This window comes from Daktulosphaira vitifoliae, unplaced genomic scaffold (genome assembly GCF_025091365.1).
Source record: "Daktulosphaira vitifoliae isolate Bord-2020 unplaced genomic scaffold, ASM2509136v1 Scaffold_1, whole genome shotgun sequence".
NCBI lineage: Eukaryota > Metazoa > Arthropoda > Insecta > Hemiptera > Phylloxeridae > Daktulosphaira > Daktulosphaira vitifoliae.
This window is the reverse complement of record NW_026099572.1, coordinates 25,878,861-25,894,468: the sequence shown is the minus strand read 5'-3', so window position 1 is coordinate 25,894,468 and position 15,608 is coordinate 25,878,861. Positions and strand designations below refer to the sequence as shown.

At 24.9% G+C, this 15,608-nt stretch overlaps 1 protein-coding gene across 2 annotated transcripts; it reads left to right on the top strand.

The window, feature by feature from the left end:
• Positions 1–1,135: 1,135 nt before the first annotated feature.
• On the top strand, positions 1,136–15,255 carry LOC126904226 (glycogenin-1). Of its 2 annotated transcripts, XM_050683033.1 has the most exons (8): positions 1,136–1,653; positions 9,586–9,721; positions 9,788–9,962; positions 11,334–11,496; positions 12,150–12,276; positions 12,339–12,519; positions 13,252–13,482; positions 13,943–15,255. In XM_050683033.1, exons 1-8 carry the CDS (start codon positions 1,644–1,646, stop codon positions 14,654–14,656), a joined length of 1,737 nt encoding a protein of 578 aa, XP_050538990.1. In that variant the 5' UTR covers positions 1,136–1,643; the 3' UTR covers positions 14,657–15,255. The 2 variants fall into 2 exon arrangements, with proteins under 2 accessions (XP_050538990.1, XP_050538999.1); XM_050683042.1 differs by lacking the exon at positions 13,252–13,482 and having other exon boundaries at positions 1,141–1,653.
• The last annotated feature ends 353 nt before the right edge of the window (positions 15,256–15,608 follow it).

Sequence of the window (15,608 nt, the reverse complement as noted above, 5' to 3'; positions counted from 1 at the left end):
TTATGGAAAATAAGCCATCAAGAAGTCTTCCTTTTTAAACTATATAGTACATTAAAAAAACTATAATTTGATTTAGTTTATAATGATGTAGATGTTCCGCAGTTAGATAACGGGCAACATATTATAGCTTTAATGTAATGTAGGTTTTAAAAACACAAATATATGGAACATTACCAGAAAGAGAAAAGAAAAAAAATTTGATGAGATTTATAAGCTCCCACATTACCTTGGTTAATGATTGGATTTTCAAAAAAAAAAGAATCTCGTTGGTTATGTAAATGTTTGCCAATAAATATTTCGAAATGACATTTTTATAAGTTATACGCGTCATTTCAATATAAAATAAGAACCAAAAATATCAACATTGACTGTTGTATTGTGACAATCAAAATTTTTTTGGACATTTTTTTTATTATGTGAATTGAAAAAAATTGTTCAAAATGATGGCATTAATATTTTCAACTGCGTACGTTTTGATTTTTGACATATCATTGTGTAAATTTGGTGCAGTAGAAGCGGAGTAGATGTGTACTAAAGAAAAAAAACATGGCAAAGTAAAACCAATAGGTTCTCAGTTAATACTAAGTATAATATAAAAATTTAATGTTATGTAAAGTAGGAATTTTTATCTATTTTACCTCTACACACAGTAAAGTTAAACCAATTTTTAGGTTTCTAGTTACGCATCGAAGATAAATAAATGACGTTTGATCGCCGTATAAAAAAAAAAGCCATCAATCAACAATTCACAATAAATAACAAATCGTTCTAGATTTAGATATATTTCATAGATATATCATGTACATTGTATAGTATATTGATATTTTATAGGTATAAATGTGCAATTATTTGTAATTGTTCTATGGCTAAATAATCAATAACATCAATAGCCCTAATTCATTCATAATTTTTATCAAGACCTAATTGATTTATGTCTATCCATACTTAACAATTCGATAATTTATTTTTTTTAATTTTCATTAATTGGTTTCGTGTTAATGCTGTGGTATACGATCTTGAAGAAAATAGATAACGAATTAGTCAAGAGCATGACCTACGTAAACGGTCCGTAAATTTATGATCGGATGTTACGGCCAAGTCCAACAGTGGGACCAGACGATTGCAGCCAGTAGTTATTATAAGTGTGTAGCGTACGTCACGCGGATAATCTATTTAGACCACAGCCGAGTGCAGCAAAATCTAATAGCCAACAACTACGGTGGACCTACTCGTAGTGTCCGCGGCCGTTGTTTTCATTCTCGTGCAACATTACAAGCGTTCCGGCCGGATCTATTACCACTTTTTTCTTTTTTTTTTTTTTTTTCCCCCGGTCGACGATATTCACATATCACTTGTACGCACGTGATAGTACTAAACACTCGCCAAACGATCCGCTAACGACACAATACCCGCAGCTTTTATATAGACATTACGCGGTGTTGAATATAAAAATAATATAACACTGTTGCGCTCGAGTAAACGGCTGGCCGAGGTGACGAAGCGACAAAGTAGTGCTTACGATATACACACGAGTCACACGCTATTCAGATACGCCGTGACTGTCGTCTGCGCCGGTTAGGGTGTCCGATAACCAGTGAAAAGCGTCGACAACACGTCTGCCAGAGAAAAGCAACACATACGATATGACAACGAGTGAGTAAAAATACTCTATTTTTAATGATTTAAATACTGTCATTTTATGAGATTTATTTTCTATTTTCGATTATCATTTGCGGAAATACCCTAAATTCAAGCAAAATAAAATTAATATATTCCAATTTAAACGAGATTTATTTTCTTTATAATGTCAGTCTAAAATAGAAACTTGCTTGATAATATGATGCTAATGAGTTTTAGGAAATTTAGGTTTCGTGATTAAGGTATTATTCAAAACGTGTCCCTTTATTATTTAGATGATAAACATTTGGTTGATTTATTAGTAAATTCTAAATTTCAATGAATTTATGAAAATAATCATCCATTTCGTTTTCGAAAAATGTTTTAGTTCTATTTTCATGTTGAATTAATAGTTGTTGAGTTTATAACATACATCTTAGAGATAACCTCTTGATATTCTAGTCTAAAAAGCTAGAAAATTCGTTTCTTAACAGTCATAGGATGAAATTTAAATTAATTAAGAAATATTATAAAATTACCTAAATAAAAATTTTAATGATCATAATATTGACTTTGTTTTCACTTCGTTTTTCAAAAATTGATGTTTATTAGAATAATTTATGTGCATTATTAAAAAAAAAGAACGATAACATACCCAACATGGTATGCTAATAATATTAGTACAGGAAAGAAAATATTATTATAATTTCTATCTTAAATTAATCGAATAACCTAAACATCATTTTTAGGATTAATATAACTAAATTTTTGGATTAAATGTTTTAGAATGTTTAAATTAACAATAATAATTAATAATCTAACATTTAATCAAAAAACCGTATCTGTATCTAAACCAACAATAAGATAAAATTTTACCGTATAAAAGATCATTCGGAAAATAAAGACTTATGAACTAGCTCTTCATTACGTACAAAAGCCAATTAAATTTTTTTTCATTATAATAATAGTTAATTATTTGATTCATTAAAACTATTTCTTCAAATAAAAATACCCAAATTTTAAAATTAAGTAGTTTGTCGTAAAATTTTTGAGGGATATTGTAGAATTATTAGATCATGATTAATTGGCCCCTTAAATTTAGTCATAACATATATGAAAAACCCAGCACAGGAGGGTTGTGGCACAGTGGTGACGTGTCATAGTTGGGACAAGTATAATTATATCTGACAGTGTTAAAATCACTATCATAAAAAACGCTTAGATGCAAAACTGTAGACAGTGTTTAATTTTTAAAATTTGATGGATTATTCCAAAAGCTACTTGATCTTCTGTTTCCTTATTTATATCCTGATTAAAAGTTATATGATTTATAAGTGTAATATATGAATAAATATATATATATTTATAATATATAAATATATAAAGGAAAATGGTTTTATTTAAAAAAAAGTATGTCAAATAAAAGAGGCTTTAAATAGTATTTATCATAAAAATATTGCATTGATCCATATATTCTTCAACAATTTATAGCATTATAAAATTAAAAATATAAAAAAGAATTTTTTTACAAAAATCTTATTTCTTTATTAACTTTGATGTTAGTTTTTATCATGAAAACAAACGAAAGTCCGAAATTTTTTTTTCCATAATAAAGCATTTACATAAGCTTTAATTTAAGATATATATAAAAGTATCAGTATTTCCGGAACACTTTCAAAAGTTAAGTTGAAAAAGTTCATTTTTTGTGAAAAAGTTGTCATTTTTAATCCCCCTGTGGGCAGGTAAAGGGTCAAATTTATAAAAAAAATATATATCAAATGATAGGTAAGAACATTATGCATTTATAAAAAAAATTATATTGATTTGGTCTTTTTTGAAATAGTTATGGCAGTTTTAAGTAAAAAAAAAAAAATTGAAAAAATTTGAAAATTAGCGATTTTTAAATTGGTAATTTTTTTGGAGTTTTCCCTCATTTACGGGAACGAGGGAAATTTATTCAATTTTTGAGGGTAATTTTTTTGACTAGATACAATTTGTGATCTTTTGATTGACGTATCTTTGAAAGAAATGGGTTCGGTGAAAGTTGAGAAAAAGTGGTAACAGATGAAAAAAAAACACATCATAGTAAAAGTAATACCTTGTCAGCCTCGCATCAAAGCTTAATGTTATTCAATAGAATATGTAAAGACTAATCAACGGCTAAAGAGTTAAAAGGATTAGGCCACTTCTATTTCCTGTGCTAATCCAACATTTTAGATAAAAATTACTTAATATATTAATAAAAAGTTAAGTTTTAATTTTTAATTTTTGTCTAGGACAATCTATTTTGGTGAAGGTTTTACATGCAACGTATTACAAATTATAAATTCAATAAAGTTTCATATACACAACTCTTATGATTCAAATGTTACAATTCTTCATGTTTTATTACTGAACAATATTTTATTTGATTTAGTCTTCTTGAATTTAATTTTAAATTTATAAAATTTTTCACAATATACCATTCTAGTAAATTAGCTTAATCAGATATTTCATCTTAAAATCTATCTATTCATTGACTTTTTTGATGTATACTAGTTGTAAAATTTAAATTATTAGAAAAAAAAATTCTGGAGTCTTAAAGTATATTTATGCTAATATCTCCAACATCATCTAATGGAATATGCTACATATCTTTGGTTTTTATGTATAATAGTTTTATAAATTTGTTTTTTATGTGGCACTAAAATTAACTGTAATAATATATATTATAATAATAACTTTATTTTTTAACATATTGTTTTTATAATCAGATATTATTTTTTTTCTCTAGAGATGAATTATAATTTGTCATATATATTAATTTTATTATGATGTGTTTATTTATTTAATTTACTTTTTTGTTGTCTCTCAACTTTTTTTCTGCTCTCACTGGACTGATTTTACTTAATGATACTTCAAAAGATTACAAATAGTATCTAATTTAAGATGTAACTTTTAAAATTTGAAAATATTACTCGTTCTCAGTAAATGGGAAAACCCAAAAAATTATAATCTTTGGAAATTTGTAAATTTTAATATTCTTTAAACATTTAAAAAATGAAATTAAACAAAAAATTTTATTATGGTGTAAAAAGTTATAGGTTTTGTATTTTTATAGTTTTCTACTTCAATTCGTTTTCAAATTATTATTGTCTATACTTTGGGTCGAACAATATAGTCATATAGAAGTGGGTAAGTACCCCAATTAAACACCCGCTCTATTATAGAAAATACACATGTCAGTGTTTATTATAATATTTTAATGAAGTATTTTTGCAGCTATCCTTCAATATATTAAGTAAAAGTATATTAAAAATAAGGAAATTATCCTTTCCTAAAATATAATCTATGTACAATGGCTTATGATAAAATACAATTTCATAACTGAAATTATAATTAAATAATATAGGTTAGAGTAATCGAACTTTTTTCTTTGGTACGTTTGTATTAACTACAATACTGAATTATTAAATATTATTTCAAACAAATTAAAAAAATAATATTTATATTTGAGGATTATACTTCAATAACGTGCTCTGTGACAAATAATTGATTTTGAGTAATTCATTATTTTATGTCATTCGAAGAAATGTTTAAATATAAACGTAAAACCTACAACAGCTTATACTTAAATCTACTCATAAAAAAAAATTACGTTTGCCTTCTTTACTTTTCTCTTTATATTAAATTTTTTTCACTTTATTATTTCCTTTCCTCTCCTCAAGGCAATTGGGCTTGACATTTACATAAATTTTTCTGACACACTAACTTGATTCTGTTAAATTTGAATTTATGCTGTTTTGGCATAATTTAATGATCTCTACTAAAAATAAAATAAAATTTATAGTTTTGCAAAACGAAGCGTTTTTTATGAGAGTGATTTAAATACTTTTTTAAAAATTATTCATACCAATTTTAAATATTAAATATACGCATGCAACCAGTAAAAAATATTTTAGTTCTCACTTTTTCAAACTGTTTTAATAATTATATATTGTTTTCTTAATTATCTTATAAATATAAAACATATTGAGTGTTATATTTTGGAAACTTTATGTATGATATAAAGTTATTGAGTGTAATTAATATGAAAAATTGATAATCCTACGAGATTAAATTTAAAATCATGGTTTTTATTTATTTCAATTCAACAGGATTCTATTCTAAAATAAATGAAATATTTGTAATACCCTTTGAAAAATCTAATGGCGAATATCAAATAGACTATAAACACATTTTGATATAATAATACAATTAAATAGGCTATGTGGGCATAAGGGAGGGGATGTATTGAGGCCATAACATAGTATTATAAAACACTATTTTAGCTGGACAAAATTAGTAAAAAATGTCGAAATATCTACTTTTGAATAGAAGAAAAATGGTTGATAAAATTGTTTAAAAGGTTGCTAAATTGCACATTTTTTAATTTATTCCCTTTTAACTGGATCATAGGGTGTTTCATTAAATTAAGTCTATTTTTCATGTAATATATGTCATTTATTTTATTAATTTTTTTTTTTTTCATTATAATTATAATTGAATAATTAAGTTTTAAAACTCAATCATTCTAACTAGCATAAAAATTTAAAACCATATTTTATTATGTTAAAATTAAATAAAAAAGAAATCACATTTAAACCATCTTCAAAAAATTTTTTTTTTGTATATAAGTATATATATGATACAGATATAGTATTTGATATAAGATTTTTTATTCCCTTCCAAAATCATTTGACAGCTACTGGATTCAATTTCAAATATTTCATCAAAGATTTTATCCTTAAAAATTTAAAAAATAGTTGCGGATATTTTAAAAGTTTTAATATAAAATTTAATTTCTATATAAAACATTTTTATATGAAAAATTTAATTGTTGAAAGAATGTATTTAATATAGTTGTCGATAACATTTATTTGAACACAATTTCAATTTTATGGTTTTTCTAATAGATTAGATAAATTATTTCTCAATCTAAATTTAGTTTTTAATTTTATACCGGGTTGTTGTTGAGCTTTTAAATGTAGTTATTTATATATGAATAAAATGTTTATTTTTTGTAGTAATTAAAATATATCAAATATCAAAATATGACGATTAGAGATGCTAATTAACATTTTTTTACTGACTAGATTAAGTAACAAATTATCTATTTAGAATTTTATAGTTATTGACAAAATTATTTATTTTTATAATTTCAAATTAATTGAAATTTAATATATAAACTTAACCGATTTAAAATATTTGTGTATTTTATGGTGATATATTTGAGTTATTATTAATATGAGGGTATTATTAATTTTATTTTATTAAAATTAATCTAAGTCATTTAATATATGTATATATATATATCGGCTTTAAAATCAACATTTTAATTTAAACAGTTTAATTTTTAAACTTCTTCTTAATAGTTTAATTAAAAAATTAACTAGTTAAATTAAGAAATTAATTTAAAACAAAATTTGACTCTTTAGGTTTTATTAATAGTTTTCTTAACCTTAAATTTATAACTATTCAGTAAATATAATTTAAATACATAACATTAACATTAAAAATGTTTTAATAACATTTAAAAAATAATAAAAATAAATAATGTTTTTATATTGTATTTTATATCATTAAGTTATATTAAATGCTCAGATTTTATGGATAGTTGAGTTCATACAAGTATTTCATCCTATACTTTTAAAAATATTTTTAGCTGCGCATTTCATATCGGATTAATGATAAACTTTGCCCTGTTAGAGGTAAAACTTACATCAAAAGTGACCCTTTTAAATCAAAACATCCATAATAAAATGAAAAAATATTATAAAGACATGTTGTCAAGGTTGGTAATTATGATGATTTATCGACTTACTTATTATTAATTTTGTTAAAAATTACATATAATATTAAAAACTTTATTTGAAATGTCCACGGCGTTTGTTTTTAATGTTGCAGTACTCAAATAAAATTAGATTCATCTTTTTCATAAAAAAGAAAACTACATTTTGTTATTTATCTATTTCATTCGTTTTGTATAAAAAACTAGTAGTAAAATTTAATTTATAAAACAATTTGTCAATTTTAGTTATTTAGTACCTGTTATTTTTTATCGTTTTTAATATATGAGTAGTAATGGTGTAATATTATTGCACTTGTAAAAGAGTTATCCATAATCGTTATTATGGTTGTCTAAAATTCAAATAAACTCTTGAAAAGTTAGTTCATCAAAAAAATAATTAATCAGTGTAAAAAATGATTTTCGATGAAAATTTGTTTCAGAAAATGGATAGAAATATATGATTAATCCTGTTTCAAATTCATCATTATATAAATTAATTCTGTTTAAACTTTAAAATTTATATTTTATATTTTAAATTTTAAAATATTATTCAAGTCAACATTTTTTTATTTAAATATTATGTTTTGGGATTTTTTAACAATTTTTCCAAAATATGTGAACAATATATCTGATAAAAATGATAGTTTATCAAGAAATTCACAATTTTCTTTGAATACTGGTTTTAAAACAATAGCATAAAGATACTCTGATCCTAGTAAGTAGTATATCCATAGGCAAACTCCAAGTTTTATCTCATAGAAAAATGGCAATCGTTTTATTAAACTGAAAACAATGAACCAATTATTTCCTTTAAAATTTAAAAGCATATTTATATAGATAATATATAACATAATATTTATAGTAGAAATAATAGTTTTTATAATAATTAATAGTATTGTGTTACATTTTGAAAAACACTGAAAATTAATCAAATCTCCAAATTTTATTATTTACAACTTATATCTTTAAAAAATTGAATTATTATGCTTTTTATTCATAATTTATTCAACTTAATCGTAGTCAGAAGTTAAATGATTGAAATAAATATTAATTAAAAACATACCAATCTGTGAAGTATTCTATGATTGTATAAAAACCGTATACAGACCAATAAATTAACAATCTTGACCGCTCATTTATATCGTTATGAGATATAGCTTCGAACGTAGCAAAAGCTGGTAAAATAATAGTTAAAACAATTGTAATCAAATTAGTAATATCTGCCATATTTATGTATAATTATTTTTTATGTGAAGTAATTTGTATTAAATTTTATTTTAAAATGTGCTATAAAAATTGAGGAAACAAGAAAAAAATTAAAACAACTGCGTTGTTATGAAACACGCAAATAATAATATTTTTATGAATATAGAATGCGAGGAGATTTATTATTTTTATCAAAATTTACATTTTATAGATTACATAGTGTTGGCTTATAATGGTTTTTTTTAATTGTTAGAATTTATTCCATCTTATTCTCTTGAATTATAACGAATAAAATTTTAGAAAAAATTACTGTTTATTATTTTAAATCTGATCAAAATCTATTCAAATAATTAAAAATAATTATGTATATATATATGAGATGTTCAGTAAGTAAGGAATCGGGTTTCTAATGTTTTCATATGTTTTCTTATTTACTGAACACTATGTATCTTATAATAAAGTAACCAAAATTTAAACAGTTTTTTTATAAAATATGTTTTTCGATAATAGCGATATTTCTAAAATAATCGATATCATGGGAAATATGGAAAAAGTAAGCGATATCGATATTTCGATTTGATATCGTTGACGAATCCTAATATTTATAAATGTATAAGCCCAGGGTTTTCAATTTTTTTAAGTGGAGGGATCAAATCTAATTTACCTTTTAAAACAATATTTATGTTTTTTTATTTTTAGCCATCGGCTTTAATATTATACAACTCCTTAATATGAATAGTAACCAAAGTTTGCTCCATCCGACGCCTATATGAAATTTCAAATTAAAGTTTGTTTGAAATTTCCAACAGCAGATAAAGAAAAAAAATTATTTTTAGCAAATAACTTTGTTAGTTCTTACAATTGTTTTTTTTTATGTAAAATAGGTGTTTATAATTTTTTTTTGTTCTAAATGCATTTCATTAGTTATTAAATGTTAACATTTTTGTTTACAGTTAAATCATGGGTGACATTAGCTACAAATGATTCATATGCTTTGGGTGCATTGGTTTTGGCGCATTCATTAAAAAATGTCGGCACTAAGCATCAGTTAACAATATTAATTACACCTGGTGTTACAGCTTCTATGAAGTAATTCTATTCAAAGTTAATATTATATTCTCTGATATTTAATATTATGTATCTATTTTAAAATAGAGAACAAATACACAAGGTATTTAATGATGTTAAAGTTGTTGATGTCCTTGATTCAAAGGACGAAGCTCATTTGGCTTTGATGAGTCGTCCAGAACTGGGTATAACTTTTACTAAATTGCATTGTTGGACGTTAATTAACTATGAAAAATGTGTTTTTCTTGATGCAGATACATTGGTAAGCTCTAGTTTTTTTGTATTTTAAAATATTTTCACATATAATTAGGGAAATAAAAATAAGACAGATATTTTATAAGTTCGATGAAGGTGGCTCTAGATATCATAAACACTTGCGAAAGTAAAGGATGCCAAAATTAGAATTGCGTACTAGTAAGAATAATTTTGTCTTGTGTATGTCATCAGTCGAAGACCATTTTTTCTATAGAGCGTCAAAATATTTCTTGTAGCACGAGCTGATAGAGCTAAAGGCAGTCTTGAAGGTACCTAATTTAGGTACCGCGAAAAATATAGCTGGAAGTTAACATATTCCCCTAAAATGACATCAGACGGCTTAGTGAACTTTGCTGTCTTAAAGAATAATTTCGTTGTGTTCTCTGTTTCAAATAATAATAAAACTAAAAATCAGTAAAAAATCTACAAAAATATATTTAATCTTCTCTTTTGGTAATCAGGGACAAAACCATTTTTTTAGTGATGGGAAGTATTTAACAAGTATTTACTGACTTATTATGTTCAAAAATGGAATGTTCAAAAAAATAATGTTTTACAAATATATATTAACAATTTTAAAAATATCTAGGAACTTGTTTATTTTTGCTGGCTAAACTTTCCTTTTTTCAAAAATGTTCGATGTTTAATATTGAATAACTTACTTTGAGAAAATGTCAAAAATATGTTGGTCTATAATTTATTTTAGTTGATCCACTAAACTCGCTTATGTACTTAGTAACTTGTCCCAATTATTTTGCGTAGTTATAAGAAAATATACTATTATATCTACACAACGCAGTTTTTATTTATATTTTTAGACTTGTTGCAAAGTTAGACCGCATTAGACGTATTCATTCTGGACGTATTCCAAACATTTCGGAAAATTTTAGATTTCTTAATGCATTCAAACATTGTACCGGTTGCATAGCATTATTATTTAAAATACTCGAAATCAATTATTCCATTTAAAATCTATTCTTGATTCTTAATAGTGCTGTACCATAAATACGCTATTATTAAATATTCTCTTCACTTTTTATTAGTCTTGGGATATATTATTTTATAATTTTTAAACATTATTTATTTCAAGTAGTCAAAAAAATTAAGAAACATATTTATTAAATAATTTATAATATTAAATAATGTTATATTGAGACATTTGTTATTATTTTCACTAACATCTACTTGATTTCATTAAAATATGATTGAGTAACAAAATTAAAATAGTTAATAATATAAGGATATCTTATTATTATTTGAGTACATAATTAATAACCATTGATGATATATAAAGGAAATGTTATGAACATAATTATGTTTTTAACAATAAATAATATTGTAATTCATTATTAACATAATTTTTTTTACTTTTGTTAAGGTTCTGCAAAATTGTGATGAACTTTTTGACAGAGAAGAATTATCAGCAGCTCCTGATCCGGGTTGGCCAGATTGTTTTAATTCTGGTGTATTTGTATTTAAACCTTCTTTAGATACTTTCAAACAATTACTAGATTTTGCTAAATCCAAAGGATCATTTGATGGTAAATAGGTACTCATATCTTAAATAATCTTAAGTTTTAAAAATTTAATAAATTGTATTATTTTACAAGTTTAAATAATAATACAATATATGTATTAATACAAAAAAAAAAATATGAATAATATTTCATAATAAATTACTTTTATAATTATTGTTATTAATTTTATAAAAATGAATTTAATATGTGTCTATAGCAGACTATTATAACTGTAGATAAGATCCGTTAAGATATTTTGGCTGTGCAACTGATTTGTAACAATGTACATTATTTTCTTCGTTGAAATAAAAATGCTATTATTTTAAATATATACAGAACTGCGATAACCAGTAAAAGTTTAATTGCAGCAACAATGACCAATATTAATTGTAATTTCTGAATTTTGTATGTTTTGGGATAACTATATAACTACATATCTCGGGGTTGAACTGATAAAATTTTATTAATGAATAATTATTTACTTCATCATAAGATATGCTTATGATCAAAAAATTATTAGTTATATTATAATATTAATTATATTTTTGAAGTGGATCAATATCTTTAATTCACCTTGTATAAAATTTACAATATGTAAAACATCAGATTCTGTAATCTCTTTGATTTCCTGGACATTATATTTTTTATTTTATATCATATTTTATTTTATTTTTTAGGTGGCGATCAAGGATTGTTAAATTTATTTTTCAAAGACTGGGCTCACAAAGATATCTCAAAACATTTATCATTTACTTACAACGTTGTTTGGTCATCTACGTACTCTTATTTGCCTGCATTAAAACAGTAAGTTAAATAATTTTAGCTATAATTATTACTGTTAATAAATATTAAATTAATTTTTTCAGATTCGGTCAAAACATGAAAATTGTTCATTTCATTGCCTCCAGTAAACCATGGCTTCAAAAATTTGATGTCGGAAGTAGAATTGTTACATCAACTTCAGGAGGTTCCGGACTTCAAGCTCTTTTGCAGTTTTGGTGGGATTTGTTTTGTAAGCATGTTCATCCTGTGCTTTCAACACAAATGGTATGTGATACCAATCATTACAGGTTCAAAAAAATTCATGTTGGGTCAAAAAAATACAGCGCGTTCATTGTAAACATAACAACATTTTGCTTTAACTAACATTTTTTCCTAAAGCTGTGCTACCTGAAGTGCAAGTGCAAAAAAGTCAGATTTCATCGCCACAATGGTATGTAAAGTGATTTAACGCTATTATGTTTTTAATGCATGGTTATTGTGTTTTTATGACTACATACACTCATCCTTAGAACTGCTGCTGGGGCTTCTGTCTTTCACTTGTTTTGGTCACATTGCTTTTGCATGCGCTATAAGTGACTTCTTTATACGTTTAAATAACACTGTTTATTTTTTCAAGATATTCTAATTACACAATTAACTAGCACAGTTTTGTTTTACTTTTTTTTTTTGCTTTTTACACAGATAGAAAGTCGCCTCAGTAGCTGTTACTCCCATCAATCCTCAACCATTTACCATTTTAATGATATTCCTTCTTTTTACGATATTCCTGTAAATGAAACTTTAAATTGCGAACCTCCACAAGAGCATTATTATAACTTTACCGACCCTTGGGAGGAGTATATAGGAGTTACAAATGAACAAAATAAAATCGAGATAGAGGAAAAAAAATTTATGAGTGATGAAAATTATTTGGAGTGTGACAGAGAAATTTATACCGAGAATTTTAGTGAAATCAATTGTGATTCCCGAAAGCAAATAGAAAACTACATTTTTCAGAACGATGTAGTGGAAGACTTAAATAAATTTGAACACAAAAAAAGGAGTGATGAGTATTTGGAAAATAATAGTGACTTCCAAGGGCAAGTAAATATTGAATACAACTGTCCCGCATGTTTTACTGAACTTCCAAATAACAATACCTCCAGCTTGAGTGTTAATAACAGTAGTTTCGATACCCCAAAGTCATCAAAAGTGGTAACTGCGGAGGAAGAACAAGAAGTAGTCGATGTAAGTAGTATCACTTTTATGAGACATGTAATTTTTAATATTGTTTTATTTGAGTGTCTTAAATAATTATTTATACTTATATATTAATATTAACATTAACGTAGCTTACTAAAAATTAAGAATAAATTAAAATACTCGTTTTAACGTAGTTTAAAGTACACTGTTCTATTTAAAAAAGTGTTGTTTAATTAAAGTTAGTATTTCAACAAATGTGAAACTAATCCTTAAAAAATGCATGCAACTTAATAAAAATTAAAATCGAGTAGGTTTTAGAGTTCATTAAAATGTGTAAAATTAAACTTAAAAAAATTAGCTTGTAAATTTTTAGGTTATTCAGTTTTTGTCATTTAATATTTAAAAATATTATAAAGGTACTAAGAAATTTTATAAATTATAAAATATTATATATTAAAAATTATAGTATTCGTTTATTAAATGCATAATATTTATTATATTTTAGGGAGGTTTAGCTGCTCAATTCGCTAACTTGCCATTAGGCGAAAAATCAGCTGATCAGCAAGCTTTGGAAGACTTTTTAAGGCGTCAATCTTGGGAACACGGAAATGTAGATTATTTAGGTAAAGATAGTTTTTCTAATATATGGGCCAAAATTAATGAAACATTGGAAACACCGTCTGAATCAAAAGTTGAGCCTAATGTTACATTAACTACTCCGCAATCCCTTGAAATAGTTCATACGCAAGAAATTAAACCTCTAAAATCGGCATTGAAAAAGACCTCAACCACTTCTCAACCTGACCATTCAGAACTCACAGGAAGTATAGAAACAACAACCAAACAACTAGAAAAGTTAGATTTTAAGAAAGACGATAGTGAAGAATCTAAAGTACCACTAACTCCAACTGTTACTTCTCCAACTCCACCTACAACACCTTCTACTCAACTTCAAGAATCACCAAAACCTATTGAACCTAGCAAAGATATACCTACACCGGAAGATCCACCGAAAGAAATACTAAAAACCGTGAAACCTGAGAGTATTAAATCTGAACCAGCAGAAGAAGTTAAAGAATCAGTTCAACAAACTAATGAACCTGTGATGACTGAAGAAAAACATGTTTCTAATGAACCACCAGTACCACCGAAACGTACCCACAAACCATCAGGATTAGATGACAGTAAAAATGTACCACCACCTGCTCAGGAAAAATGATAAGTTTTGCTTTTACTTATTTTTATTGTCATTATATTTACGTTTTGTTTTGTTCCTCGAGATAATAATTATTATTGTTTTTCTTTCTTTTTTATTAACAAAGTAGGATAAACAAATGACAATGGATATCTATTTGTCAACATTTTTTCTAGTTTATTTAATCACTTTATATTTATTTATACGTTTTCGTTAAAAATATTATATATTTTATTAATACCAATTAATTTTTCAACAAATATAAAGTCAATTAATTTTAATAACAAATTTACCATTTTTAATTGTCAATATTATTTTGGTTTTAATTTATTGTTTCGTATACAGAGTGTTCAATAAGTAAAGAAACGGGCCAATTATTACAAACAATGAGAATAATAGAAACTCGTTTCCTTACCTACTGATCACATATATATTTTATTTTTAAATATTTTATGAAAATTATTTGTATAATGTTTGTTATCCTATGTCAGCTAAAATTACTCAATTTTTAAATCTCTTATAAAATATTTATTATTTTATTTTTGTGTAATTTTAATAATTTCAACATTTAATTTTAATGCAAACATTTCGCGAAGTTTTTGATAATATATTGTATGATGATATTTCTTCGTTTATTTTACTTATATAGATTGGTGAAATTAGCAAAAATCCAGAGATAGCTAAAATTGTGTAAGGATTACAAAACTATGGGGAGCTCGCTCCCATGCCCTCAATTCACCACATTAATATAGATGGCTGTATAACTTTGGGAAATATACTAGTCTGTGGATGCTGAAGCGCTCCTTAGCATCCATAGTAGTTGCACCCCTGCTAATATGTAAAATACTAATTTATGAAATAGTTATTTTCTATATATTTAATAAATATTTTAAAGAACTAACATAAAATTCACTCTTCACCCTATTCATTCTTTAAAAATGTTGAGGTCCCTGTTTGACCTTAAATATTGTTGTTA

Coding starts and splice junctions, on each gene's coding strand:
- LOC126904226 (XM_050683033.1), top strand. Junction 12,277..12,338: donor TATTTGCCTGCATTAAAACA/GTAAGTTAAATA, acceptor TAATTTTTTCAG/ATTCGGTCAAAACATGAAAA. Junction 12,520..13,251: donor CTGTGCTTTCAACACAAATG/GTATGTGATACC, acceptor TACATTTTTCAG/AACGATGTAGTGGAAGACTT.